Source organism: Pezoporus wallicus, unplaced genomic scaffold (genome assembly GCF_028554395.1).
Source record: "Pezoporus wallicus isolate ANWC-B61680 ecotype Strahan unplaced genomic scaffold, APGP_CSIRO_Pwel_v1 contig_6464, whole genome shotgun sequence".
NCBI lineage: Eukaryota > Metazoa > Chordata > Aves > Psittaciformes > Psittacidae > Pezoporus > Pezoporus wallicus.
Window position 1 is genome coordinate 4,245,347 of NW_026642130.1, and position 27,069 is coordinate 4,272,415.

At 36.1% G+C, this 27,069-nt stretch overlaps 1 protein-coding gene across 3 annotated transcripts in view; it reads right to left on the bottom strand.

The window, feature by feature from the left end:
- The window catches only part of SUPT3H (SPT3 homolog, SAGA and STAGA complex component), a 271,608-nt gene that overhangs the window by 71,773 nt on the left and 172,766 nt on the right, over positions 1-27,069 (bottom strand). For all 3 annotated transcript variants that reach the window (XM_057427527.1, XM_057427528.1, XM_057427526.1), the window contains 3 exons: positions 16,379-16,465; positions 15,097-15,187; positions 13,306-13,442 (listed from right to left, as the gene is read on the bottom strand). In XM_057427527.1, coding sequence (XP_057283510.1) covers positions 13,306-13,442; positions 15,097-15,187; positions 16,379-16,465 — 315 coding nt within the window. The remainder of the gene's footprint in view (positions 1-13,305; positions 13,443-15,096; positions 15,188-16,378; positions 16,466-27,069) is intronic.

A 27,069-nucleotide genomic window follows, 5' to 3' on the forward strand; every position in this document is an offset into this window, starting at 1 on the left:
CTCATACATGACACTGAAAACAGAATCTGACCCAGTGTGAATATTTCCTTGGTTAGATGTTAATAACTTTGTGACACCTGCTATTTATTTAACTGTGCAAAATTGTATATGCTGCTATTCATTACTTTTTCTTAATTCCTTTAAATATGAGAGAATTTGTCTTCATAGTAGCCTTGTGAGCATTATCTCCACTATATACATGAGAAATAGAATCATAAAAAGATTATTTTCCCAAAGGCGGTTTGCTTAATTGCCAAATGCTTTTTATTCCCCCTCTACTTTCTCTTTTCTCTTTTGAATGTTAGAAAGGAAAAGGAAAACATGAACATTCTGAGATTTAACACAATGATTTAGCTTTGGAATTAAGTTAATTTGAACCATTGTCTGATTTGCCTAATTTGGAACATCTATTTATTTAGTCCCTTACACTGTGCTCATTGATAAATATACCACAAAATTATTAAGTATTTACATAAAACCAAAGAAACATATGCTGTCATGAATTCTAAACAATTGCCATCACCCAAAGACACTACAGGAGTTGTCTTAGTAAACATCCCCATTCCTTTCTTTGGAAAATAAAAAGGGAAATCTCAAAAAAAAAATAAATTCTTGAATTGTGGAAAACTGTCACAGTAATACTTAAACCAGTTCCATTTCATTTGCATAAGAAACAGAACTGAAAATTTTAGTTGAAGCTTTACCGATACATCATTTAAAAACAGAAAATCCAGAATTTTGATTTCTAAACAACATTTGTCAGATTTTTTTAGTTTGGTTAAGATTGAAGGAATACTTTGAGACCTTCAAGGATAAAAGTCAGTGAAACTTACTGACGTGAAAAACTATGTGAGCATTTGCTGGCAGCTTTTAGCATCTGAAATGTAAAAGTTTGTATTAGTGAAACCACCTTTTTTTAATAGTAAGCTTCCAATAAATTGTATCTTACATAATATCACCTATTTCACAGCAAAACAAAGAACAAAGTTGTTTTGGGGAGCCTTGTGGAGTCATCATAGCTTACCTTTAACAGAAGAAATGGATCCTATATATCCTGGTCTCTTGCTTTACAACACTGAATGCCTCCCCCCCAAACACCTTTACTACTACAGACCCTTCATGCATGTGTGAAAAATGAGGTATCATTACAATAGTTTTGATAGGAATTTCATTTTTTTTAATGGTGAGATGAGGGGAAGGAGAGCAAAGAGCATCTACTGTATACAGATTCATTACCATAAGCTTTACTGATAGTTTATCCTGTTTTCTAATGAAAGCAAAAAACCCCCACTATGTCTATTAAAAAGCAATCAGATTTGGTATCCTGGTGACACTTTAAAGAGCACATTATGTGGGAAAACAAAATAAACATTTACCCTGGCAAATGAAAGTGAATTCGGGATTTGACATACTTGGCAGGAAGGTAGAATTATATTCATGTCAAGTATGCAGAAAAACTAATATAATATTTAAATATTTGCTTAAGTAAAATAGAATTTAAAACAACACATTAGAAGAAACATTTTTTGTGAAATAGTTTTAAGTTTTTTAGTATAGGACATGCCATGACAGTAATACGTTCAGCTGAAATTTTAGACTTCTACAGCCTTTGTTACACATTCCCTTCACTTGTAAAGTGGTAAAGAGTCTTCATCTTTTACTGACAAGTCTTTATTTATATTTCCAAGACAAAGGCAGCTCTTATGCTGATGGTTTAAACTGATAATGAGTATGTGCAGCTTTCCAAAGAAACAACCCTTGAGAATCTGAATCTTACAAATATTGATGTAATCAGCTAATGTTAACACTATCTCAGCTAAATCCTACAGCACTCTTCTATTGGTTGATATTATACACTTAGAATTATTTTAAAACTCCATTCATTTGCAACAAGACATAATTCAATGAAGAAAGACCTATCATTCAGAAAGTATCTGAATGCTGTATGTCAATGACCTCTGAAATTCTCAACTATACTTAATAATGTAGCCCTAATCCATAATTTGAGCTGCATACTGGGTACTGGTTTCAGTTCCAAAAGTAAGTATTTGAATGTACTTTCAAAATATGCAGATAATGCTTTTTTTTTTTTTCGGGGGGGGGGTGTGTAGATCTAAATTCACATTAGTGGCACATACCTACAAAAATTGAATTCACCTATGTATCAGAATTACAAGCTATTGCAAAGTTTGAGGCACTATATTCTGAGTTACTATAAGTATTTTAAAATAGGTATTTTAAGAAAAAATTATGCTTAATTTTATCTCATTTGGAGAGATATGCAGAATTACAAAAGATCTTGAAACATTTCTAAATTACCGTAATAATATTGTAACATTTCAAAGCAACACCAGAAGTCTTCATTGTAATTGTGCATTGCAGAAAAGTGTCATTTTAAAATCACTTTAAATTAATTCATTTAAATGTACCACGATTTGCAAATTTAATTATGAACTGTTTAGCTGCTTGGATTTTCAGTTCTAAATCAGCACAGGTCCTCTGAGTCCCATCATAAGAGAGAAGCCACTGTTTATTTCATATCAGGAATTAAAAGCAATAAAGAGTATTCAGACTGTAAGACATAACCAAAAAAGGCTAGTTTGGGGAATTTGACTTTCAATCGTCTTAATTTGCAGTGCCCGATATTCTAATTGTTATGCAGCATTAATAACAGTGTTTGAACACAGTATTCATTCATCCAGCCTGTTACAGAAATAAATTTAACAAGACACTGTTCCCTGAATACGGAATACATGCCATACTTCAGGAATATATTCTTCTTGCTGGGAACGGATAGTTTTATAAATTTAACCTGAAAATGAAAACAAAATACCAGAACTGTTCACATTTCTAAGGTTTTCTCTCTTAGGTTTTCAGCTTAGACTTTCCTGGTGCTTCAGACTGACTGAGATGGAAAGGTTAGGGATTATCTGGGAGGTGGACGGGTGGCAGGATGAATCAAAGATCTATGAAAAAAAGAAAAAAATCAAAAAATTACAGAGCCCTACTCACAAAATAACGGAAAAGTATATTCAGTTCAAAATCCTATACTTAACAATGTAACATAATTGGGATGCAAAGAACAATGCCTTCAATAGCAACATTTTGAAGCACAGCTTTGAAGGTTGAAGTCTATTTACTATTAAAGGTGCTTCCAGTGTAGCAACACTAACAATTGCCATCTGGCATCAATTAGTTGACAGCGCTGTTAGATGCTGCTGTAGATTCTCATGCCATCTTATATGCTGCTGAAGAAAATTTACTCTTCATTGGTGGTTGTTCTGTTTCCTCGGGGGGTTCTGATTTTTTTCTGTCATTTTTAGAGTCAGATCTAGCATTTCAGAAAGGCCAATGTCTCTTCGGCATTTTTGTCTCCTTTAAAATCCAATTGAAGGTGACAAGGTTAGCTGACACAGCAAACAGTGATATAACTAACACATTTCTTTAAATACTGGAACTAGAAATCAGGCCTCCAGCCTTGGGGTACATTAAGAGTTAACTCCCATTTTAAAAAGGGTGTGATTAGTAGCTGGAAATCTGCCTGAATTTAGTACATCTGAGGATGCTATTACAATTTTCAGATATAAAATAATTAGCTGATGATATGAGCTGACAGCTAATACATCTACAACAAACATAAAAAAAAATTATTTCCAAGCGGATGTAGAGTATGTGTTCCGTTTCTAAGCTGTTTGATATGGTCTGTGTAAGGAGCTAGGACTCAATACCAGATGCTGTATGTTCTACAAGTTTTTTCTGCAGATGTCTGCAGCCTGCGAAAATCAACGGTGCTTTGAATAACACTCCTAGTAAAAGCATCTTCTTGTCAGAGTCACTGTATGATATAGGATATGAATCCCACACAAGTGGATGAACTGATTTTAAATAATACCATCTGACAATGGTAGAAAAAACTCTTAGTAGGTCTGACAAAGTCCTGGAAATGACTGTTAGCCTTGGGAAATAAAATCCAGTCCTCTGACAGAGATTACCCGTCCTTCTTTCGTTTGATCAAATGGAAAACCAAATCTAATGACTGCTTCCGAAGTTCCAGGCAAAGTTTCAACGGTACTTAACACTGCTACCAAGGAGTCCCTATCTTTGCCCCTCACATGTGCTACACTCAAAAGAAGAGGCTGAAAAAAATGTTTAAGAGTTATTTGAGAATAAAATATATGCATTTTAATGTATGCTTTATATTACCACTTTATATTGCTTTTTCGCCATTGCTTTTAAAGAAATCTCTTTTAGAACATTGAAAGCGCAGGGTATATGATACATATACCAACATGTCAAAGAAATTGTAAAAGTCTGGCATTACCTGTATACAGATGTGAAGAGATGATACACCTGAAGTCACAAATCCACACATTCAGCTGAGAAGAATACTTTTTTTTTTTTTAATCAAACAGAAGCCTATGGCCCCTACTTGATAAAGCTCTTACCAAGTTCACATAAATCAATTTCTAAAATTTATTCTCTATGCAAAATTAGCTTTTCTAGTGATAGCATTAAGGTCTCGTCTTCCTTGAAAACTTAGGTCTAGTTGCAGATGTGTTTTGTCAAGCCAAAGCAGCAGCAATGCCTAATCTTTGCCATATCAAAGTTAGGTAAAAGTGAACCCCAGATTACTAAAAGGATCAAATTCTGATCTCAAGAGTATCTGTAAGATTAAATTCCACATGTTCACTCCACAAGAACTTTATGTAGGTATAGATCTGAAAATGAGAACTATTACTATAATTTCTGAGTATCCGAATTAAAACAACCTTTTCTGATTCATTTCATGAAAGGGTATGACTGCCTAGAACAAAAGAAGAAAAGAGACGACACAAAATTTAAACCGTGAGGGCCAAAACATACAAATGGAAACATGCTATCTTGTGTAGAGTTAATAAACTACACCAGCTTGTTAACCCATGCTATTCTACTAGGAATGTTGTGGGCTCATTCTCTAGTGGATTGGGTAAGGATACATATCCCATTTTGCAACATGTAGAGCTTAATTATATTACTTTACCATTTCAACAGATACTTAAGATGCTTAAATCCTACTGCTTCTGATTCCGTAGCTGTGACACATGTGTGAAGCTGTCACCGAGAGCAATTTTGCAGCAGCCAGACCATATTCTTATGGAAGAATACAGCAAGCAACATTATAGATAAAATAAACCACAATGACTGAGACAAAATGAAAGACAGAAAACCCTGTTCTTTATATACATAAACCATCTATTCCAGGAAATACCAGCAGTTACAGATTACAGAAAGTGCAGAAGCCGGAAAGTCCAATTATATGCTACCAAGATTTTTAAAAAGTTTTTAGAAATTTGAGATGGTTTATCACCTATGTCTTACAAAAGATCTTCTATTTCTACCTCACCTGCCATTTTATTATCTGAAATGGGAAACTTCAGTGCAGAGTCATAGAATGGTAGAATAATTTACACCTGAAAAAGTTTGGAGCATTTCCAGAGATCTGTAGTTTCATACTGTTCAAAAGAGGTCCAGTTAGATCAAGTGGCTCAGAATCTTGACCGGTCAAGTTTGGAATGTTTCCAAAGTTGGGGAATTCCTCAACCTTCCTGACCAACTGGTTTCAATCTTTGATTTCAGTTTTTTTTCTCCTATTAAATATCAGTCCAAATTCTGTCCTTTACTATGCATATTCAAGCAGGGTCTGGCTACATCTCCTTCATATCCTGCCATTAGTCAGTTGTAGACAGCAACAAAATTTCCCTTTAGATTCCTCTTTTTCATGCTGAACAGGCTCTGGTTGCTTTCATCATGTATCAGGTGCTCCAGCCCCTAAATTTCTTGGTGACCCTCTGCCAGACTCGCTTCAGTATGTCAAAGTCCTTCTCGCACTTGGAAGCACAAAATTGGACACAGATTCCAGATGCAGTCTGGCAAGTGCCAAATAATGGGGAAGCATTACTTCCCTTGACCTGCTGGTTAACCTCTTGCTAACACAGCCGGTATGTGGTTGGCCCACAAGCTGTACTATTGCATGGGGTTATTTCATCACACATTTTCTTTTGTTGAACTTCATGAGGTTTCCATCAGCCCATTTCTCCAGTCTATCAAAAAGGTCCTTCTGAATGGGAGGCTTGCTTTACAACGATTTGAATGCTCTGGTATCATGACTCATAATCTATTTTGCCATGCTATGAATTACTGCTTTTAGTTACCTTGTAAGATTCAAGAACCAATATCATATATAAGTTTGCTGCATAAACAGAAAGAAAGGCTTCAAGAAAATGCAGTACAAGGGGAGGTAACTACCCTGCTTAAGAGACTACTTGTGCTCACTTTAATTCCTTGTATGTTAATTTACATGGAAAGCTGATAAAACTAAAATCACATTAACATGCATACTTTGCATTGTTCGTTGTACCTGTATTCTTATTGTTACTATCATTACTAAAATGATACCTTCTCTCAAAATCTGCTATAGAATATCCTATTTTAGGGATAGACTAAGTGTCAGGTTACAGGTGTGGTCCTATCAGAATAAGCTTTGAAACCAAAAATGCCAGAGGTATTTCTAATATACCTCTTAATTCAATAGGAAGCAATGTATTTACTTGATTTAATTTGATTTATTTTAATGACCATCACCTTTGGCAACAGATCATTTGGCTTTCCCAGCGGTATTTGAACTCTACTCCGAATATAGGTGGGAAGTCTTGGCCCTTTGCTGGCTTTGCAAATGGGAATGTAAAATCACAACACTTGTACTTAGCAACTGGATAATACTTAATAAAATCTTATGACATGCTAGCTTTCACTCTGGAACTTACTCAAAGGAAGATGATGATACACAGATAGCGACTATTGAGTGAATCAAGTGATTCCTGATATCTTACAATAGTGCCTGTGACAGAGGTTTACAAAATCCTACCCAAATTCAATCTAGTACTGCAGGCAATACAGACCAGAAACTAGCAAAATGACTTCTTTACTTCTGAGGAGAAAAACTGCACTAGTCCTGGCTAATCCTGTGGTCAGAAGTAAAAAAAAACGAACACCTCAAACCAAGAAAGAACGATGAAACCAAAGATCAAATATATGCAAGGAGGGACAGAACATATCTCCACTTATCCCAGGCTCCAAGAGTAGCTAGCCGTGAAGGTTTATGGAATAGTATAATAAATATATGCTTACAACTTATAATTAAGTTTGTAATAATTATTCTCCTGAACAGTCATACAGCACCCAGTGATCTGTTGTTTAAGTACTTGCTTAATCAAATGCAATCTCTTTGTATTCAATAGCCTCCAATAGATTTTTTCTTTACCCATTAAGTTGTGTAGTTCAATAGATCTGAGCTCAGTCTAGCTTTATTTAGCTGGAGTGCAGCCTGAAAATTACTTTCAGTACTCCTCTATTTTTTCTGTATGCTACAAATGTATATGAAAAGGCTATGATGACACATAGCTTGCTCACTCTGCTATCAGAGGGTAAATGCCAATTTGAAAAAAAAAGGATTCTTAGTAATTTTGTAGAAGGTATTTGCAGGGCTAAATTTCCTTCCAGAAGCTAAGTTAAAACACAGTCATTTCAGTGTCAAAAATACAAAATACAACAGCCCAGAATCTTCCTCAGAGAAAGCAAACAGTGGCAAAAAATACTGAAAGAACTAAAAGACAGGAAAGCAAATAACACCTTTTCCTGCAAGGAAACTGCCTTACAGTATAAGCAACATTACTAAAATGCTCTAAGACGAGTATGTTACCAGGACTGAAGATCCAAACAGCACACTTTATGTAACCATAGCAATTGAACCCAATGTGAGAAAACCCTAATAATCTTAGATTTGTAACAGTGTAAAATGTATATAGATACATTGGCATTAACAAGAAATCTTTTCACATGATAGCTTTTTTCCATTCCAACAAAAATGACACAATATTTACAGACTTATAGATAATAATGAAAAACTGTTTCTGTTTATTTTCTGTTTACTTTTAACCAATTCAACCATTACCCAAGAGAAATAGTGTTTTCCCAGTTTCCCAAACATTCCCAAGCAATGTGTAATCAGAGAAACCATTAATACCAGCAGGCTTATTTTTATATGGCTACAAGCACTTTGATGTCCAGACAGCTAATTTACAGTTGAGACACTACTAGTTGTGCTATCTTTGCACTCATCTGGAAACACTGGATTGATGCAGTGAAATTAATTCCCTCTATATGTGCATTTCTGACTTCCATAAGGTATGTTTTGTAATATCAGGAAAAAAACCACATTGCCGAGAGAATAAAGTTTTTATTTTCCTTGATTGATGTTCCATGTATCGTTCTTTTTAATCTTTGCATCTATGTATATCAAAAGAAGTAGATGGTATACAGGGAGCTGATGCTGACCTTATAGTCTGCTACAGATCATCATACACTGTTCTCATATCATCAAGGTCCCACTGCATATACAGAACTTCAGTCTCCAGAAAGAACCACCCTGGAGACACCAGAAGTACTTTTCCTAGTTTCTGATGGATTATGTTCAAAGTGTAAAGCATTAAATAAGCAAAGAATTAGCATTTTCCTCTCTGATCTAAGAAATGAACTTCCCCCTGGATTGTTTCTCTCTCATTTCCGAGTACAGAATCTGGCCTTAAGTTATTGGGATGTTTAAACTTTTTGGCAGGAATGGTTAAGTGAAGTTCTGACCAACTTGCAGTAGCAATGCACTGAGCTCTCAAAGCAGTTTAAGGGGGTGGGAAAGGGAGATCCTGTTTTTTTTCATCACTATCCCTGGAATCTGATGTCCTCACGCAGGAACTTTCCAGCTCCTATTTGAGTACTTTACTTAGACATTTGAAATCCCTTTTCAAATTCAAGACAATCTCCTCTTATTTGGCCTGGACACACAGGTGAGGATGATACTGGTTTACACTTAGGGCTCCGATTATTTAGTCATACAAATACAAAAATGAATCATAAGATGTAAGGTTTCTAATGGTATGGCTTGTCCTTCTGTGTTTTTGCACTGGGATCCCTATTTGACAACTCTGGATAAAGAAAAGGAATCTTATTTTCTATACCCTTTTATTTTTTCAAAACTTAATGTCTTAAAATTTAAGGCTATTGAGTTGCTGGTGTAAATGATATATTAGAAAGGTGCAATTCTTTATGTGGACCAGCACAAGATAAATGGATGACAGATCTGTGAGAGTATTCTTTTAAGACAGCACAAAAATACAAGCATTGCACTTCTATTCTCAAGTGAACCTGAGCAACCATATGTACTTGTGAGTATATATATATATACACTCCATCCCTTTACTAGTTCCCCAAAACTCTAGTTCCCAAAAACTCAAGCCTTTTCCACTTCTAATATTTTTAATCTTAGTTTTTCAGCCTCAACTCCCCCCACATAGCCAGGATTAGAAGCAGAATGGTAACTGACAACACAGGGAAATTTTCTACAAGATGAATACATCCAGAGGAGCTGTGTATCTCATTGTAAAGAAGATACAAACATTTGGTCAGCTTGACAGCTCTTTAAACTCCATTATTTATAATGCCTGAGTCTCCAGTAATTAGAGCAGGAGATGAGACACCTAACTCCCATGCATAAACCCCAAACAAATTTAAATGTTTTCATCTGTAGCTGAATCTTACCCCAAGATGCATTCTTCCATAAGGTATAGTTGTTAAAATCAAAGAAGGGTTAGTGCTTATAAACTCTGATTCTAAAAATTAATAAATTATTTGATTTGGGAACAATATTGTGAGATATAAGAAGTTACCGCTCAACTAAATACACAATATAGATTCTACTGACAAGAATCTGAAATCAGCGAGAAAGTTAAAAGTAATTATTTCTGAAGAAAAATGAGTTTATCGTAACAATTCTACAGCAAAAAAGATATGCTCTGAGAAGCAATGCCTTGATGCCTCGTATCATGAAACTTCTTAGTTTGTCTTCTGGCATGCAGTTTCTCTTAAGTGTATGTTATCTGTACTACAGCACTAAGCTTTCTATATGGGCTTTAAATAAAATTCCAGTTTGTTAGTAATACACCCTGCAGGAACAGATACTCCCTAAAGAGTGATGACCCCATACAGCACTTACACTGGCATAATTTTCACCAGTACGATGAGCACAGTAGTCCTCAAAGGCTTCAGAGCTTTTTCTAAATAAATACTTTTCTGTTCATTTTTTGTATGTCTTTTCCAAATTACTACAATGAATTTGAGTACTTCAACACCCTTTTTCATATCCTCCTTGAACACAAGTGCTCATAGGGTTTCTTCTGAACTATGACACCAAATTTTAGCTGTCTCAGTTATAAGACACCAGGTCCATGCCCTAGGTGCAAGGGCAGCCAGCATGGAGCAACGTGTGTCCATGTTCCTCCTGTGTCCCTGTTCCTCATCTCCAAACCTCCCCAAGAGAGTGGCCACATCCAAAATGTGTGCTGGAAATAGCTCCTGGCCCAGGCTGACTCCTAGGAATGGGACAATGCTACCTTGCTCAGGTCTAAGTGTGATGACTCAAAAGCTGATGGTTATATTCCAGTAGAAGGAATCTTCTTGGTCGTTGCTAATTTAGTACTGCATACAAAGTCTACCTTATTTCTATGACTAAAACAAAGTGGACTACACAGCATGATTCCTCATATGCCAAGGTGCATTTAGGTTAGTTTAGGTGTATTGCCCAGAAACAAATTAACTGTATCTGAACAGAGACAGAATTAAACTGGAGTAATTAAACCTCGTGTGAAAAAAAAGGATATATTCCAAATGCACCTACATTTTATTGCACTCTACTTATTTTGGACACAGCCCATTGCATTTCTGTGAGCTTTGTACAGATTTCCCACTAACAGAAGCAAATCACATCCACAATGAACTTCCTAGAACAATAATATGTACCTGTAGTTTTTAAATACCTAATGTATCTCATAGGACAAGACACATTTAAGAACCGCAAGCTTCTGCCAGTCCCTTTCCATAGGGATGTAACTTAGTTTTAGCATTTTGCTGGCATCTAGTCTGCTTTCAAGGAATTCTGTTCTTCTAGGGAACTTATTTTCCCTCCACTGTTTATTCAAACTTGCAATGTACTATGAAAGCATTATGGCAGCTACTGCAACTGAATTATTGCATGTAACATGTGAGTGCTGGAAATACATCCCTAAATTAGCAGTCAGAGTGACAGATGAATGGTGTTTCTCTCAATCCTAGGGGAACAAAAATGAAACAGAGCATTCACAGCACGATGCACTACACATTCCTTTGTATGTCAGTTCAGACATCTGATGGGAAGAATTTTTCCTGGTAGGGGTGGTATTTGAACTACAAAATAAATGATAAAAAGTTGATATCGACAGAATGAGAGAAAAGTCAGCTTTGCAATGACATTGCCTGAGGTTTAAAAATACCTATATTTGATTTTAATAACAAGACAGTTTATTCCATCTATAACTGTTCTTACTCTAAGGAGTAGGGTTTCACTGCTATCTTAGGAAGGCAAAATACTAACTGTCATGAAGTGATGCATAGGTGCTATTCCAGTTTTATTTTGTTTTGATTTTGCCAGTACAGGTAGCTGGTTTGCCATCATTTATTGCTATTATTGAAGTTTTTGTAATAAGTCATCTAAGCACAACGTATCAATACCATAACCATGTACCATGACAAAGCAATGTGAATTTTGTTCTTAATGTCTGCCCTGTATTTTAAGAGTATTTCACTTTCCTTTGCACATCGCTATTACTACTGTTTTAGAGGTAGTCCTTCTGCTTCAAATGAAAATCACAGGATACATCAATAAGTTCTATATTTAATCCTATAAGAATGTAGTTTCTTTTTAATACGACAGCATTAGAGGGTGTTTTTCAGTCCAAAGTGTAGAATTGTTTGTTCTCCTTTGTAACATTTGAAAGTGGCTTAGAGCTTTGCTTACTCCTCCATGGTACAAATGCAGAATAGACCTCACAGAACAGCAAGCAATCTCATGAATTCTTAGCTCTAATTTTATAAAATGTTTTAAAAGAAAAGAGTATAAACAATATTTGCTTTTTGTATCATAACTGAAACCATACTGCTAAACAATCATATCCTGTTTAGCTCATAATGACATCAAAAATATATGTTTATCATCTGCTCTGTACAACTTAGCATGATTTTGGCCCAAGGCAAAGTGGAACTGAAATCATTTACAGTTGTCCAAATCAAGATAACCACACATTTCTGACGTAATTGATACCTAAAAGGAACACTGCCTTTAGATTGTAATTCATGATTTAAGCATACTAATTCCTCAAAGAATGCTGTTAAAGCGTCTATTGGATATCCTCCAAAACATAGCATGGATTAGACAATGTACTGCACAAAGAAAATGTGATACAAGAGGTTAGCACATCCATTAACAACTCTTCCTTTAGGAATGCAGCACAATTCCTACTATCTTTGATTCCTTTCCACATACCTAAAAGTGACAACAAAATCCCAAAGGAAGCCAAAAATATGTTAAACATTTTGAATAGGATATCTCAAGCAATCTTTCATGTTTTGTCATTAGTTTGAAAATTTAGTAAGAAAGAAAGTACATAGTACTGACTTCACACATTTACAGAATTCATTAATCTAAAATAAGTAGATCTTGAGGGTTTGTTTGGTTTTTTTTTAACATGGAAACAGATCAAGAGTTCACAAAATGTAATAAAGAAGAGCAACAGAGAGAGTTACTTTATAAGGTATGTATATACACTTCATGAATTACAGTCCAGTGAGAAAAGACAAAATGTAGTCAGCTCAAAGATAAATATTTAATTACAGGAACACATTCCTTGACAGACACAGAATCAGATCTGTCTTTTTCTAGGACAGGGAACATCATACATTTAGCAACTTCTGTAGCATTTCAGACCCCCAAAAAATTGTACCGAAATGACAAAACAGAATGTCCCAAAATGCTGTTGAAACATTTTTCAAATGAGACCAATAATGAAAAAGAAAAAAACTGATAGTAAAAATATGTGTGTGAAATGTTTATAAATAGAATCTTCATTCTACAGGAAGGAAATACAAATACATGGCAGACAGAAAGATCCATAACTATCCTTTGGTAATCTTCCTTCTCAGCATGTGTTCTTAGATATCAGGAAACATTTGAGGGAATAGGAAAAATATGGAAATAGGATTCCTTTGGACCATCTGGGCAAAGGGAAAAAACATGTAACAATGTTATATAATAGGCAGCATGAAAAAGGCATCAAACCAGCATGATGTATGAAGTATTTCAGTTTTCTCTGCTGAAGCTGGGTATCAGTAAAAGAAAAGAATTACCTCCATCCGCTCTTGCTTGACATCATCAATCTCATCGTCCTCAAACATAGCTAAGAGCTCTCCAGTCTGGTCAATGGAGTTGAGGAAGTCTTGAGCAAGCTTCTGCCGTTTGTTGGTGTTACTGCTGTTGAATTTGTCTGAACAAAGGTAAGCAAAGATCAACAAACTTGAGTTATTTGGCTTCTCCAAGCACCAATCGATGTCCCTTGGAAGGACATGGTTTAGAATCAGATGCACTATTCAGAAAAGACCTGTTCTTACTGTTTTCCTCATACAAGTTGTGCTACCTGAGCAAGGTGATGTCACTACTATACTGCAGTAGCACCGTAGTAAAAAATCACCTTTGGTCTTTTCTAGTATGACCTAGTGGTTTTTGTAATCTGGAGAAACCTAGTCTACTGCTCACATATAATTATTTCTCACAGTGGACAGAGGTGTAGAAGAAACCATCCTTTGCTTGCACAAAAACCTCACTTTTAGAATAGAATACATAGAGGAAAAGTTTTTTCCTGAGAACATGCAGAATATCCTCACTACCTACATCCTAAAGAAAAGCGGAACACAAACATTAAGACACAACTCCACAGGATATGGACTAATGCTCTATAGTAAAGCCTGGAGAACCCTGGACAGGTGATCTCTGTTGTTATAAACAGAATGGCCGCTACAAAGACATTAACGTCACACAACAAAACTAATGGCTTCAACTACCAAAGCCTGCTAGAAAATGCAGTCTTTAATTCCCAGATGAACTGTGTTTAGGAAGTATTTAATGAGCTTTTTAATGGCTTTCAAAAATTGGTTATTTGTTTTAAATAGAGAGACAGACTTAAGTATTATAAAAAACAAAGCCTTCAGGTAGAAAGCTATACTGCCAGATTGCTTGCATGAAACAATATACTTCCATGTGTGGTGAAAATAAAATGCCACAGGCAAATTAAATCTCAAATGAGTTGACAAAAACTTATCCACAGATTGATTAAGTCAAAGCAAGATGTACAGTGTTTATCTAACATCAATGTGGATGCTCAGAGAACCAAACACAAGGAATTCATTGTAAGGGAAAAAAAAAAGCCAACAAAAAACCTCTGAGAAAGGAAGTAAGCTAAATACAAAAAAAGTGATGTATGGATATGCAAGGTTTAGATTTGCTATGATAAGTTTTAAGTTAACATTTAACAAAAGAAATGCTAATTATTCTATCAATATAAATCAACAAAGTTTTGTATCAGCAAATTATATGGCATAAATGAATATATTTTTTAATTTAAAGGATTTTTCCTTTAAATGCATTTGCTACAAAATCTCTGATTTGCTGATGGAATGGGAAACAAAAGTGTTTCCCATTCTTTAAATTACAGGTTAGAAGTATAAAACGGTAAACCAGACTGAAAACAAAGCCAGGTCATATATTAGTATTCAGTGACTACAGATTATGGGATTTAAAAAAAAAACAACAAACCCAAACATGCCAAAACCCTCTGACAATAATTTAACAAATGTCCATTCAACTGCATGAGGTAGCTGCCACATTTAAATTATACATGCTGAAATCAATTAGCCCTTTAATTAGCATCAGTTTCTTACCTCAACAGAGTTCTGACAGTAAGCAGTTTTACTTATTATTGGGATCATAGATACCAATACTTGTACAGTGTTTCAAATGTAAAAGCAGGCAATAGTTTTCTGTCTTTAACTATTAAGCTAGATATTCATACTTTGCATTGAGCTGTTCAGTGCATTTATAAAATATTAAGCCTTCCCCAAATTCAGTAAATTCCCTTTTTCTACCTTCAAGGAGGTCATCTTCTTCTATTCCTTTGACAATTTTAGATTTATAGTCTCGAAAAAACATGTATTTAAGTAGCCTTCTAAGCTTCTTCTAAAAGAAAAAAATAATTATATTAATTAGCATTTTATAGAGTTTTTTCTTTACGCTAACTTTGTAACATAAACATACAAATGTGTAATACATTACTCAGTAAATATATTTTTTTAAATATTCATAAGTTTTGATTCTGTGAAAAATCCATACCTAGAAAATATATCCAGGTCAGAAGCAATACTATATGAGTATTATTTATCTGAGCTTCTTTATACTTTGCTTGCCAACTGTGAGACAGACTTTCAGAAAGCCAAAATTGAGAAAACAGACTTTTTTAGGACACTCCAAATTCTTTACTTAGTTTGGAAATTCAAGTTTACAAATGCATATTTCCATGATCTTTGACATTCATATTAACCACTGTTTTGAGTATAGCTTTATGGATTATATCAGATTAAAAACCTGCAATTGGTTTTCATGTTCTATCATTTTTTAATTTTGATGTGACTTTGGTTATTAAGTTTCACCTATCAAATGAGGAAAGAAAATAAAGGGGAGAAAAAAGGGTAAGTGAAAAGGGGTAACTAATGAACAAAAGAAGACAAAAGAATAAATAATGTTGATAAAAATAGTTGACAAACATTTATTAATAAATAAATTTGAAGAATAAAATTAATTTCAGCTTTGTATGCAAATTGTTTGTTAAAAAAAAGATAATAAAAAATTGACTTGCTCCACTTACTGTCCTTAAAAAGCAAGACCATCCTGAAAGTTGGAAAATTTAGTGAGATAAAGTACAGGAAAAATATTACAAAGGCAAATCAGGACAGGATTTACTGACAGCCCAGATGACAAAAACGTAATGGTCACACTATCAAATGTCACACCTACACCCTGCATAAGGAGGGAAAATTAGAATGATTGATCTTTAATAAAAGGCATATAAAGGATAAGGAAGAATGTTTATGCTTTCATTAAGAAACTGTTTTGAGCTCTAAGGTACATTACCCACTCTAAAACTTAATAATTGCAGTTTTGATAATTGCAGTTACAATAGAAAATGATAGTGAATTAAAATGTTATACAGTTATTGCACTGTGCAAAATACAATACAATTACAGGGAAGCTATACTTTCAAATAAAGCTAATCATGATGAGGGACTCCTTTTACATCGGTTAAGCAAGCATATCAAAACACAATAAGCAGTTCACTATGTAATATAAGAAATGTTTGTCTTATTGCTATACCTTATCTTTGCGCATTAGGAACAGGAGATCTTCAGCAGAGATGACTCGCGCTCCTCTCAACTGAGAAACTTCAGCTGCTTGCTGCAACTAAAATAAATGAATAAATTGAGATGTCTGTTTCTATGTTAAAAAATTTATTCACTAGGGTTTCTTTTAAATAAGTTCAGATAAAATTTTACATGGTCTTGCATAGCAAAACACAAGATATGCAGTAAAACACAAGCTGGGACTCTCAAAGGTGTCACTCACTTAGCTCCTGTTAGCCAAGAAGTGAAAATCAATTTTATGGAAAGCCTGAAAGACTTTTGATAAATATTAGGCAAAAACATTTTTGTTTATATTTAAAATGAGTGCTTTTTAAAAAACCCACTACAAGCCTATTTTCTTTCCTTGCACCACATCAGCTCAGAAAATGAACACATAATTCTCTCAGGCAATGTAAAAATGACAAATTCTTTCTATAGCACTTTATCTGCAACTGTGGAATGGTGGCTGATCCCTCACATGATTTTTTAGAATAACAAATATTAATTTTAAACAGCTTACCTAAGTATTTTTTTGAAAGAAACTCTACCCCTACTTGACTTATCTTTAGTACAAACCAGGCTTACATGAACTTTTTTAGGCATACTTTTTATTTCACTTAAGAGAAAGAAAATTAATTGATAGGCAACACTGACTCTGTTAATAAAGTAATTAGAAAAAAAAAAAATGAGCTGACCAGGCCATTCAGATACGAAAGAGACAAAGATGGGATTGAGCGAAGAATGCCACAAAAATTTGTAGGAGGTGGCCAAAGGAGTGTGAAGCAAAGAACTGTCCTCACCTCCATTGTGACAGTGCCTCTAAAGGCCCCAAATTGCGCTGTGAAGAACAAAAATCTTTTTGTAAGAGACTAAGCACGTCAGCCTTGGATTCACTTTCAGTAGGTTCTGGCAATCAGGCCAGATTATACGCAAATAGATCATACCTAAACAAGTGCAAGAGTACAAACCAAACTTGTGCAAGCTGATGCTTATCAAACTATTGTACTAAGGAGGTAAAACCCAAATGTACAAGGGAAGTCTACATGATTTGCTCCTTTCACCTCTCTAGCCTTTGGTTCTGGCATAAGATGATGCTATAGAATAGGTGGGATAGCAAGGATGCTTCACAGCATGGAATATATCTTATCGTCTAAATTCAAAACCACTGTCAAAAAGGCAAGTTTCAATCATAGTTTCTCTGTTCTTATCCTCATTAGACATCTGATGGATGAACTGACAGTGAGCACAGTACAAAAGTTAACAAAAGGAGAGACACCTTATAAAATTCTTTATATTAAAACTCATACACACTTGTAACATGATCAATAAACTGCAATTTTATTTATTTTCAAATATCCCTATATTCTTCTTTCAGAAATGCATTAATGCACCTGAAAATAATTTAAAGAAATCCTATCCTTCATACTCACACTAGAAATGGTTTCACTCAGTATCACTGCCTGAATAAGTATATTATTAATCTGAGCTCCCATGCTGCTATGGCTTGAAATGGGCCTATTCAGAAGTTAAAAAGATCAACAAAAACAGTAGCTGTTTCTAATATCCAAAGGAGTAGTGGGGGGCAGGGAAGATTTTCATTTTGGCAAGTGTTCAGTGGGCAAAAGATTCAGTCCATAAATCATAATGCTGGACTGCATTAATTTTTTCCACACTAATCACATGCATACAAAACATTAACTGTATCTTGTATGCACAACACAAAACATACTGCGTGAAGAGTTTCAGGTTTTCCCTTGGAAATCCTCTCTTGGCCCTTGCAGTCACAGAGACCAGAGAGATTTCAGGAATTCAGAAGTCACAGTAACATAATCTTACTTGAAAAAAAATGTAAGAATGTGAAAAACGATAGTTCTATTTTTTGGGATAAGCAAAACTGTTTCTTATTCTGATTAGGTTTGAGGGCACACAAGCTACTTCTATTTCTAACATAAAATATAAAGAGCTGGATAAAAATAAATTTACGAAGAATGAGCCAGTATTCATCTCTGGTGTGAATCTATTGCAGTAAATGTGTTTATTCCAAGGCCAACTTTGCTCCCTCTAAGCCTAAAAGTGCTACAAAACCTGACCTTAGCATAGTGATAACACAACACAGCTTTTCCAAATACCATATAAAACAATGGCAGAAATATCCAACATGAAAGCATGCTCTACTTCCCTAACATGTTTAGGACCGTAACTATAATCCTTAAGGTCCCTTCCAAGCCAACCTAACCCAACCCGATCCATTCTATGATTCTTACTATAAAATTCAGTGTGCTGCTTCTGGCTGCGATAGTTCATTTTCTTCATAGGAGCTGGTAGGGGACTACGTTTTAGATTTGTGCTGGAAACAGCGCTGATAACACAGGGATGTTTTAGCTGTTGCTGAGCAATGCTTACACAGAGTCAAGGCCTTTTCTGTTCCTCACCACACCAGTGAGTAGTCTGAGGGTGCACAAGGAGCTGGGAGGGGACACAGCAGGGACAGCTGACCCCAGCTGACCCAAGGGATTTTCCATAACATATAGCATCATGCTCAACATATAAAGCTGGGGGAAGAAGAAGGAAGTGAGGAATGTTCAGAGTGATTGTGTCTGCCTTCCCACTCTCTCCCCATCCCACTGGGGAAGAGTGAGCAAGAGGCTCAGTTACTGTGTTAAACCATGACATTCAGACATGTTCATTTCCGCATGCAGCTGAAAAACCTTATTTCTCAAATGATAAACAAGTGACAACGTCATTCGAAGCAAAGATTGTGTGCAAGCTGCTTACAGGAATCTCCCAATGAAGTAAGGGAGAGTAAGGAGAGAGGCCAAATTCACGTCCCATTTGTATCCAAGTAAACCCTGAATAACACTGTTTATTTTAATTGAGTTATTCTGAACTAAACACAAGATCAAAATCCGGAATAATATTCTCAGCTTCTACCAAAACAATGAAAACTTTATTCTCATATTGCCTCGAATTCTGCATCTATTTTATTTTAAGGAATGACCACAGAGCATTTAATTTCTTTGGCTTAAAGAAAGCAAAATACAAAAATAATTACTTCCTGTACAGTTATAAAATATGGATTATTTATCCAAACAGACCATAATGAGTTCTGCATTGGTACACGTATTTACCTGGGAAACCAGGATATGCTCAGGTAAATATGTATCTAAGCAATTAAAAAAAAATTACATACCACACAGCCGAGGTTGGGGGGAAGATGTATTTATAGATTTAACACACACATAATTGACTCATTCAAACCACAACATGAGTACTTTGCTATAATTAGTATTATAACAAACTGTCTTACTTGACTGTCCCAGAGTTGCTATTAATATGCAATAAGCCCTGATTCCTTAATATGCAATAAGCCCTGATTCCTTAATTTCCAGCGCTAAAGGCCTTGTTGAGCCATTACCACAGCCGTGTTACATGATGAAGGGGGATTTCAGGAAGCCATACCAAAGAAACAATTCATCTCCAAGCAGCCAGGCATTTATCATTCCAGAAAAGCAATTTTCTGCTATGCAACCTTTAGATCAGGACGTCTTTTGCCATTTGCTGCAGTGGAAGCATGGCAAAGTTTTACTTTGGGAGCAGCAGGTTTACTGCCCCTATCCAGATGATAGGCACGATACAAATACTGCTATTACTTTTCACACATGAGGTTTCTGTATAGCAACAGTGGAGATATGGCAAGAATTTTCCTACCATCTCCCTTCTCCAAGCCTCTGTAATATTCAGTGCTGGCCACAGAATTTGGGGCAGCACCAGTTCCAACATACTTATTGTCTTTTCCTAAATCTTAGTGATTAAAATTATTTAGTCTGCATTACAAAATATTTCATTTGAGGCTATCTTAAAGAATGGAAAACAATCCAATTTACTTAGCTTTTTAAAGAAAAATGGGCTAAATTTCCTAACACCAGCAAACAATATTTGAGACCTTGGAGTCTGAATGTATTTTTTATTACAGCCAAATTATGAAACTCAAAATGTGAAGTTTAAATAACGGAAGTGTTGAAATGACTTTAACTATAGGAGCACAAAGAACTCTGTTAATAATTAGGAGTTTATGAAAAATAAGTGTATTTTACAATTTTTCACATTACAAAGAAGGTAGTATATACAGTAACTATATTTTAAAGTCTAAGAAGAAATGGCTGGGGAATAATATTTTAAAATGTAATCACTGGTTTAATGACTTTATGAAGTTAACTTTCTTGGCAGGATGAACTGAAGTATGTTAAAAGTCACCTTATGGCTATTTTCTTTTTGCAACTTCTGCAAATTATAGATTTGTTGAAAGGAGTATTCATTCTCCTATGACAGCACACATTTCCTTCAATGGTACTGTCTGCTTTTTTTATTCATAATTATTTTTACTTCCACTGCCTCCAAAGTCAACAATCATCGATACTTCTTCTACAAAACTGTCTTGATGGACAAACAGACAAAAAACTGGAAAACAAACATACTGTGTTGTGACATAATCCTTCCAGTTAAACTGCAGGATGGAGTCAAAATGGTAATGTTTGCATGCCTTGAAACTGCTGGGAGCCAAGAATAATGCTTCAGGAGCTATGATTTTGTTTTCATTATAGAAGAAAATTAGATCATAGTTCACCTGGCCAATTTTTTTTTTTCTGAGCCAGGAAGGTTGTTTTGTTATTGAATATGCATTAAAATGTTCTATTTCTTCATATTTTCTTGATCAAAAGTATGCAACTAACAAAGAATATTCTGAATTTAAACACAGTGCTATAAATGTATTCTAAACAGAGCATCCCCATGCTTTTTGAAGGCAGTTAAATAGAAGAGGTGAATACAGGTTTTCACTCCCATGTAATATCTCACATACTACTAATGATGACACCTGAACTTCTATCACAAACAGGAAACATACAGATTTCGCTTCCAAAAGTCAGCATAGGGATGTGCTTTATCCAGTTAGCACATCCTTGGGATGTAATTACATTACAGAGTCCATTAGAGCACTATGATAGGTAATGATTTAGGATCACTACACAAGGATTAAATAGCATGACTATATTGTCACAAGCTGCCTAAAACATAAAACTTTCACCTGCAGCTCAAAAGACAATCAATTGTCTTCTTATTAGGTATCTGTTTTCAAATACAAGTATTTTTCACTTACATGACCATTTAATGTAACACTATGTGACTAGGTGTGACCTTGAGAAGATAAAGCTCTGCATCACATTTTGAGGCTTTAGAGAATTGCAGAATCATAGAATCATTGAGATTGGAAAAGACCATTAAGATCAAGTCCAGTCATGAACCTAACACTGCCAAGTCCACCACTAAACCACATCCTTTTGTGCTACAAGTCTTAAATACCTCCACCTCACTACAACCTCCTTTCAGGTAGCTGTAGGGAGCAATAAGAGGAGCATTTTCTTGCTTGACATACAGTGAATTTCATTCCATAAAGATCATGAGAGTAAGAAAACATCAGCTCATACCCCACAGTCCATGACATTTCCTGAGAACTTCTCAAGTACAAAATTTGTTTTATTTGTTTCTTAAAAAGAACCCCAATAAAAATGTACTGTCTCTGAAGCAAGATCAACTGTTTCATCTTGCCTTCTAGCAGATGGCAATGGCTTTTTGGTTTCCACAGTTCAGCTAACACAAAGAGCTGGATCTGGATACAGACAGTCTGCAGCCAGTTACTAGTAGATGGAGAAAAAATATCTCAAAAGCACCTCCAACAATAAGCAGGTTGCACAAGAACACCCTTTGAAAGCATAGAGAGTACATCTACAAGTTCATTCGGTTTCAATTTCTGAGGTGACAAGCAGTTAATATACATTTCAGAAGTCTGGCTCTTCTAACAAACATGGGAGAAAACAGCCCCTTCCTTATGTGCCCTCAGACTGAAACTGTGAAAGCCAGTCCAATGAACTCCACAAACATTCCTACATCTCAGCCTGCAGGTTTTTAACTGCACACTGCTATCAAGGACCCAAAACATTAGTACGATGAAGCAAAGATAGTACTATTCCCATTAGTTTAATAGAACAGTTCATATAATTTTGGACATCATAACCTCACTTCCTTCTACTGACAACCCACATACTTCTTCTGAATACAGAAAATGTTGGAAGGTTTTTTTGGTTTTGTTTTTTGTGTTTTAGCAACACAATCAGTACAATCAGAGTAGAAAAAATGCAACACAGCCAGTGAAAATAGCAAAACCAGAACACTCGCACCTTGCCTGAGGCAACATTCATGTTACAAACAAGATCATTCTAAAAATGTAAAAGAAAAAAATAATCAGAAAACTGTAAAGAGCCCTTAGAAAACTGCAGGGACTCAGCCTGTGCAATGGAATGGCCTAAGAGAAAAATGCAGCATGTTTCTGGAGCTTCCCTATGTTATACCCACTTTGACCCTGCTGATAAACCCTGCAGTTGGAAGAGGAAGGCTTTTTACTGACCAGAGTAATAAAATTGAACATTACTAAACAATTCTAAAATTAAAATTCATACCATTTCTTTTCAAGGAAACGCATAAATACAACATCAGAGGAGGCTAGACTATATTTCGCCACTCAGGGCATCTCCAGACTGTTACCCCACACTGCATCTCAGAGCAGCAGATTCCCAAATCACAGTGATACATGGGGCTATTCTGCAATGGATGTGGACACTTAACAGATTTACACCTATCTGAACCTCAAGTTTATCAAGCTGCCAATGGAAATGAAGCTCTATGATGCCAGCCACCCCAATTCAGTATTATCAACAAAGTTGCTGAGCATACTATGCGTCCCCCATCCAGGTTGCTAATGAAGACATATGGGCCTCATTAGTTCACACTTTATCAATCTCTAAGAGACTGAAGTGTTGCTACACAGGAAAAGAAAGGAATAAAAAAATAGGTGAAAACCTTTTCTCATGTGTGGAATAATTCAATTTTCACAATGGATTCTGCATGTTTATGCAGCTTGTTGGATCTGGTGTAGCAACTCTTGTAGTTCAGTAGGCAGTAAAGGCAGCAATCCTACTACAAAATGGGATTAAGGGAAGCTGAATCATAGAATCGTTAGGGCTGGAAAGGACCTTAAGATCATCTAGTTCCAACCCCCCTGCCATGGGCAGGGACACCTTACACTAAATCATATCACCCAAGGCCTCGTCCAGCCTGGTCTTGAACACTGCCAGGGATGAAGCATTCACAACCTCCCTGGGCAACCTATTCCAGTGCCCCACCACCCTAACAGGAAAGAATTTCCTTCTTAGATCCAATCTAAACTTCCCCTGTTTAAGTTTTAACCTGTTACCCCTTGTCCTGTCACTACAGTCTCTAATGAAGAGTCCCTCTCCAGCATCCCTATAGGCCGCCTTCAGATACTGGAAGGCTGTTATGAGGTCTCCATGCAGCCTTCTCTTCCCCAGGCTGAACAGCCCCAACTTTCTCAGCCTGTCTTCATATGGGAGGTGCTCCAGTCCCCTGATCATCCTCGTGGCCCTCCTCTGGACTTGTTCCAACAGTTCCATGTCCTTTTTATGTTGAGGACACCAGATCTGCACACAATACTCCAGGTGAGGTCTCACGAGAGCAGAGTGGAGGGGCAGGATCACCTCCATCAACCTGCTGGTCACGCTCCTTTTGATGCAGCCCAGGATATGGTTGGCTTTCTGGGCTGTGAACGCACACTGAAGCCGGCTCATGTTCATTTTCTCATCAACCAACACCCCCAAGTCCTTCTCCACAGGGCTGCTCTGAATCTCTTCTCTGCCCAACCTGTAGCTGTGCCTGGGATTGCTCCGACCCAGGTGTAGGACCTTGCACTTGGCATGGTTAAACTTCATGAGGTTGGCATCAGCCCACCTCACAAGTGTGTCAAGGTCCCTCTGGATGGCATTCCTTCCCTCCAGGGTATCAAACGAACCACACAGCTTGGTGTCATCGGCAAACTTGCTGAGGGCACACTCAATCCCACTGTCCATGTCAGTGACAAAGATGTTGAACAAGACCGGTCCCAACACTGATCCCTGAGGGACACCACTCGTTACTGGTCTCCAGCCTTACATTGAGCCATTGACCACAATTCTTTGTTTGCGGCCATCCAGCCAGGTCTTTATCCACCAAGTGGTCCATCCATCAAATTGATGTTGCTCCAATTTAGAGAATCCTTGTGCCCTGTATTTTTTCAGGAGGCGTAATCATAGCTGAGCCTCACATTTGTTGATATTCTGAACCTTTCTTATTTAAAATATAAACAGGCAGAATTATTAGAAAATGATAACATTTTTAAAGCCCAACAGCCTAGTCTCTGCTACTGAAAGTAATGATTTGTATCTACTGGAGACAGTATGATTTTTTTTTTAATTATATTCAATAGTTTAAATGAACGAAATAAATTTCCACATAAATAGTGAGATTAATACTGCAATTTTGCAAAAGATGTGCTTTGAATCACAGTATTTTTTTAAAATATCTTTTTTAGAAATAATTTAAGCTCTACGTCTTCAATTAGAGTGTGTTTTTGCACTTTCTGTCACTCAGGGAAAAGAATTTACTGCACTTTTGAACAATAACTACATCTGACATTTGCAACAGGCAGTACTGAGCAAACAAAATTTAATTATACAAACAACATTAAAACCATAAGTACCTAAGAAGTGCAGAAAAGTATTCATACTCACTGAATTCAGTTTTAATACGGTCAAATTATTCAGTGACTACATAAACTTTAATTCAAGACTTGGTGTTGCGCTGGAGATGGCCCTGTTGATGCTCTCCGCCACTGCAGATGATGATAACACTAGGCAAGAAAGCAAACTTGGAAACCTCTACTGTAGTTATTATTGTTACAAGGGAGAAAAAATAAGCCTGAGAAATATCATCAAAAGGGAAACGATGAAGTAATGTTCTCTAGAATGAGAAAGAGACTGTGAAAAAACCTTTGTGAAGGGTAAACTGTGCAGATATGAAAGATTCATTAGCCAAGATGAAACTGAAAATTTCTCATGGCCAAAAGCACTCTGACCTCTGTATTTCTGAAGAATATGAGCATAGAGGTCTTCTACTGACTGTACATGTTCTAGGACTGACAAAATATCCTAGATGCCTGGAGAACCCAATCAAAGTCTGCATGAAGACCTCATAGCGGCCTTCCAATATCTGAAGAGGGCTTATAAGGATGCTGGGGAGGGAGTCTTCATCAGGGACTGTAGTGACAGGACAAGGGGGAATGAGTTTAAATTTGAACAGAGGAAGTTCAGGTTAGATATAAGGAAGAAGCTCCTTACTGTGAGGGTGGTGAGGCACTGGAATGTGTGCCTTCACACTTCACACAATGAAGTGGTGAATGCTCCATCCCTGGCAGTGTTCAAGGCGAGGCTGCAAGGACTCTTTGGTGACATGGTTGAGTTTGATGTGTCCCTGCCCATGGCAGGGGGTTTGGAACTAGATGATCTTAGGGTCCTTTCCAACTGAAACAAGTTTATAATTCAATGATTCCACACTGAAGTAAATGGTACCATCTCACTGTAAATCACAGGCACAAAATATCTCTGTGTTTAAATTAAACAAATGCTAGTGTTTTTGAAGAAATTATCATAGAATAGTTTGTGTTGGAAGGGACTTTTAAAGGTCATATAGTCCAAATTATAATAAAACTAACTACATTTGCACTCTAACTTTCACAACTACCTGTTTCATTTTTAAACAGCATCACTATAGCTATTGCACGTTAGGAATCTCAAATATAATTATTAATTCCACCTAAGTTACATCTCTGAATGACTTTTTAGTACAAAACGTTACTTGGAAAAAATAAGACTCTGCAATTTTATAAGGAATAAATGCACTTACCTTTCCTTTAGTAAAACAAAAATGAAATTCAAATTTACCCTTCTTGAGAACTGAAAGTAGTATTATTTTTGAGTATTTAGTCTATTAACTCAGATTTATTTCCCCTCCATCAATTATTTCTATTTCTTTTCTTTCTCCAATACTACCATGACATGCAAACCAGCAGAGGTTTATTTTATAACACAACTTCCTGTCCTTTGGTTTCAAATCCCAGAAGAAACCACCATTCAGGATTATTGTTGTGCAGTTTCCAATGCTGCAAGGAGAAAAAAAACCACCCTGTTCTCTATTGATTGAGGGACCATCTAATATAAACAGGTTTCTTTCTCCAGTTGTTGTAGAGTAACATTTGTTTAAATCGTGCATCCTTACATTGCTCACAGAGGAAAATAATCATGCCTTCTATTAGTTTCACCAGAACACTAAATAAATACTCTTCCTTTCCATATGACAGCAAATTGGAATCAGACTTCACTGTCATAGGGAAAATAAGACATGTATTTACCTATTCCAAGCACAGAGATAAAGTGCTTTTAGAGCAAGCCTCAGGCTAATGAAAGAACTGCAGAGCAAGTATGACTATGAAGAGCAGGCACCATCAGTGCACAGAATAGAGAAGGCAATTCATATCAGTCTTTGTCCTTTTTATTCTCATCTGTTCAAATGCATGTGTTGATCAAGTGGGAACTCCCCAGTCTTCATGATGACTACAACTAAATGCTACAGGATCACTCAGATTAAACAGTGAGGCATATAATACATAAAAATGACTACTAGTTTAAATGGCTTTGGATGGCAGACAGGATATACACGTGTCTG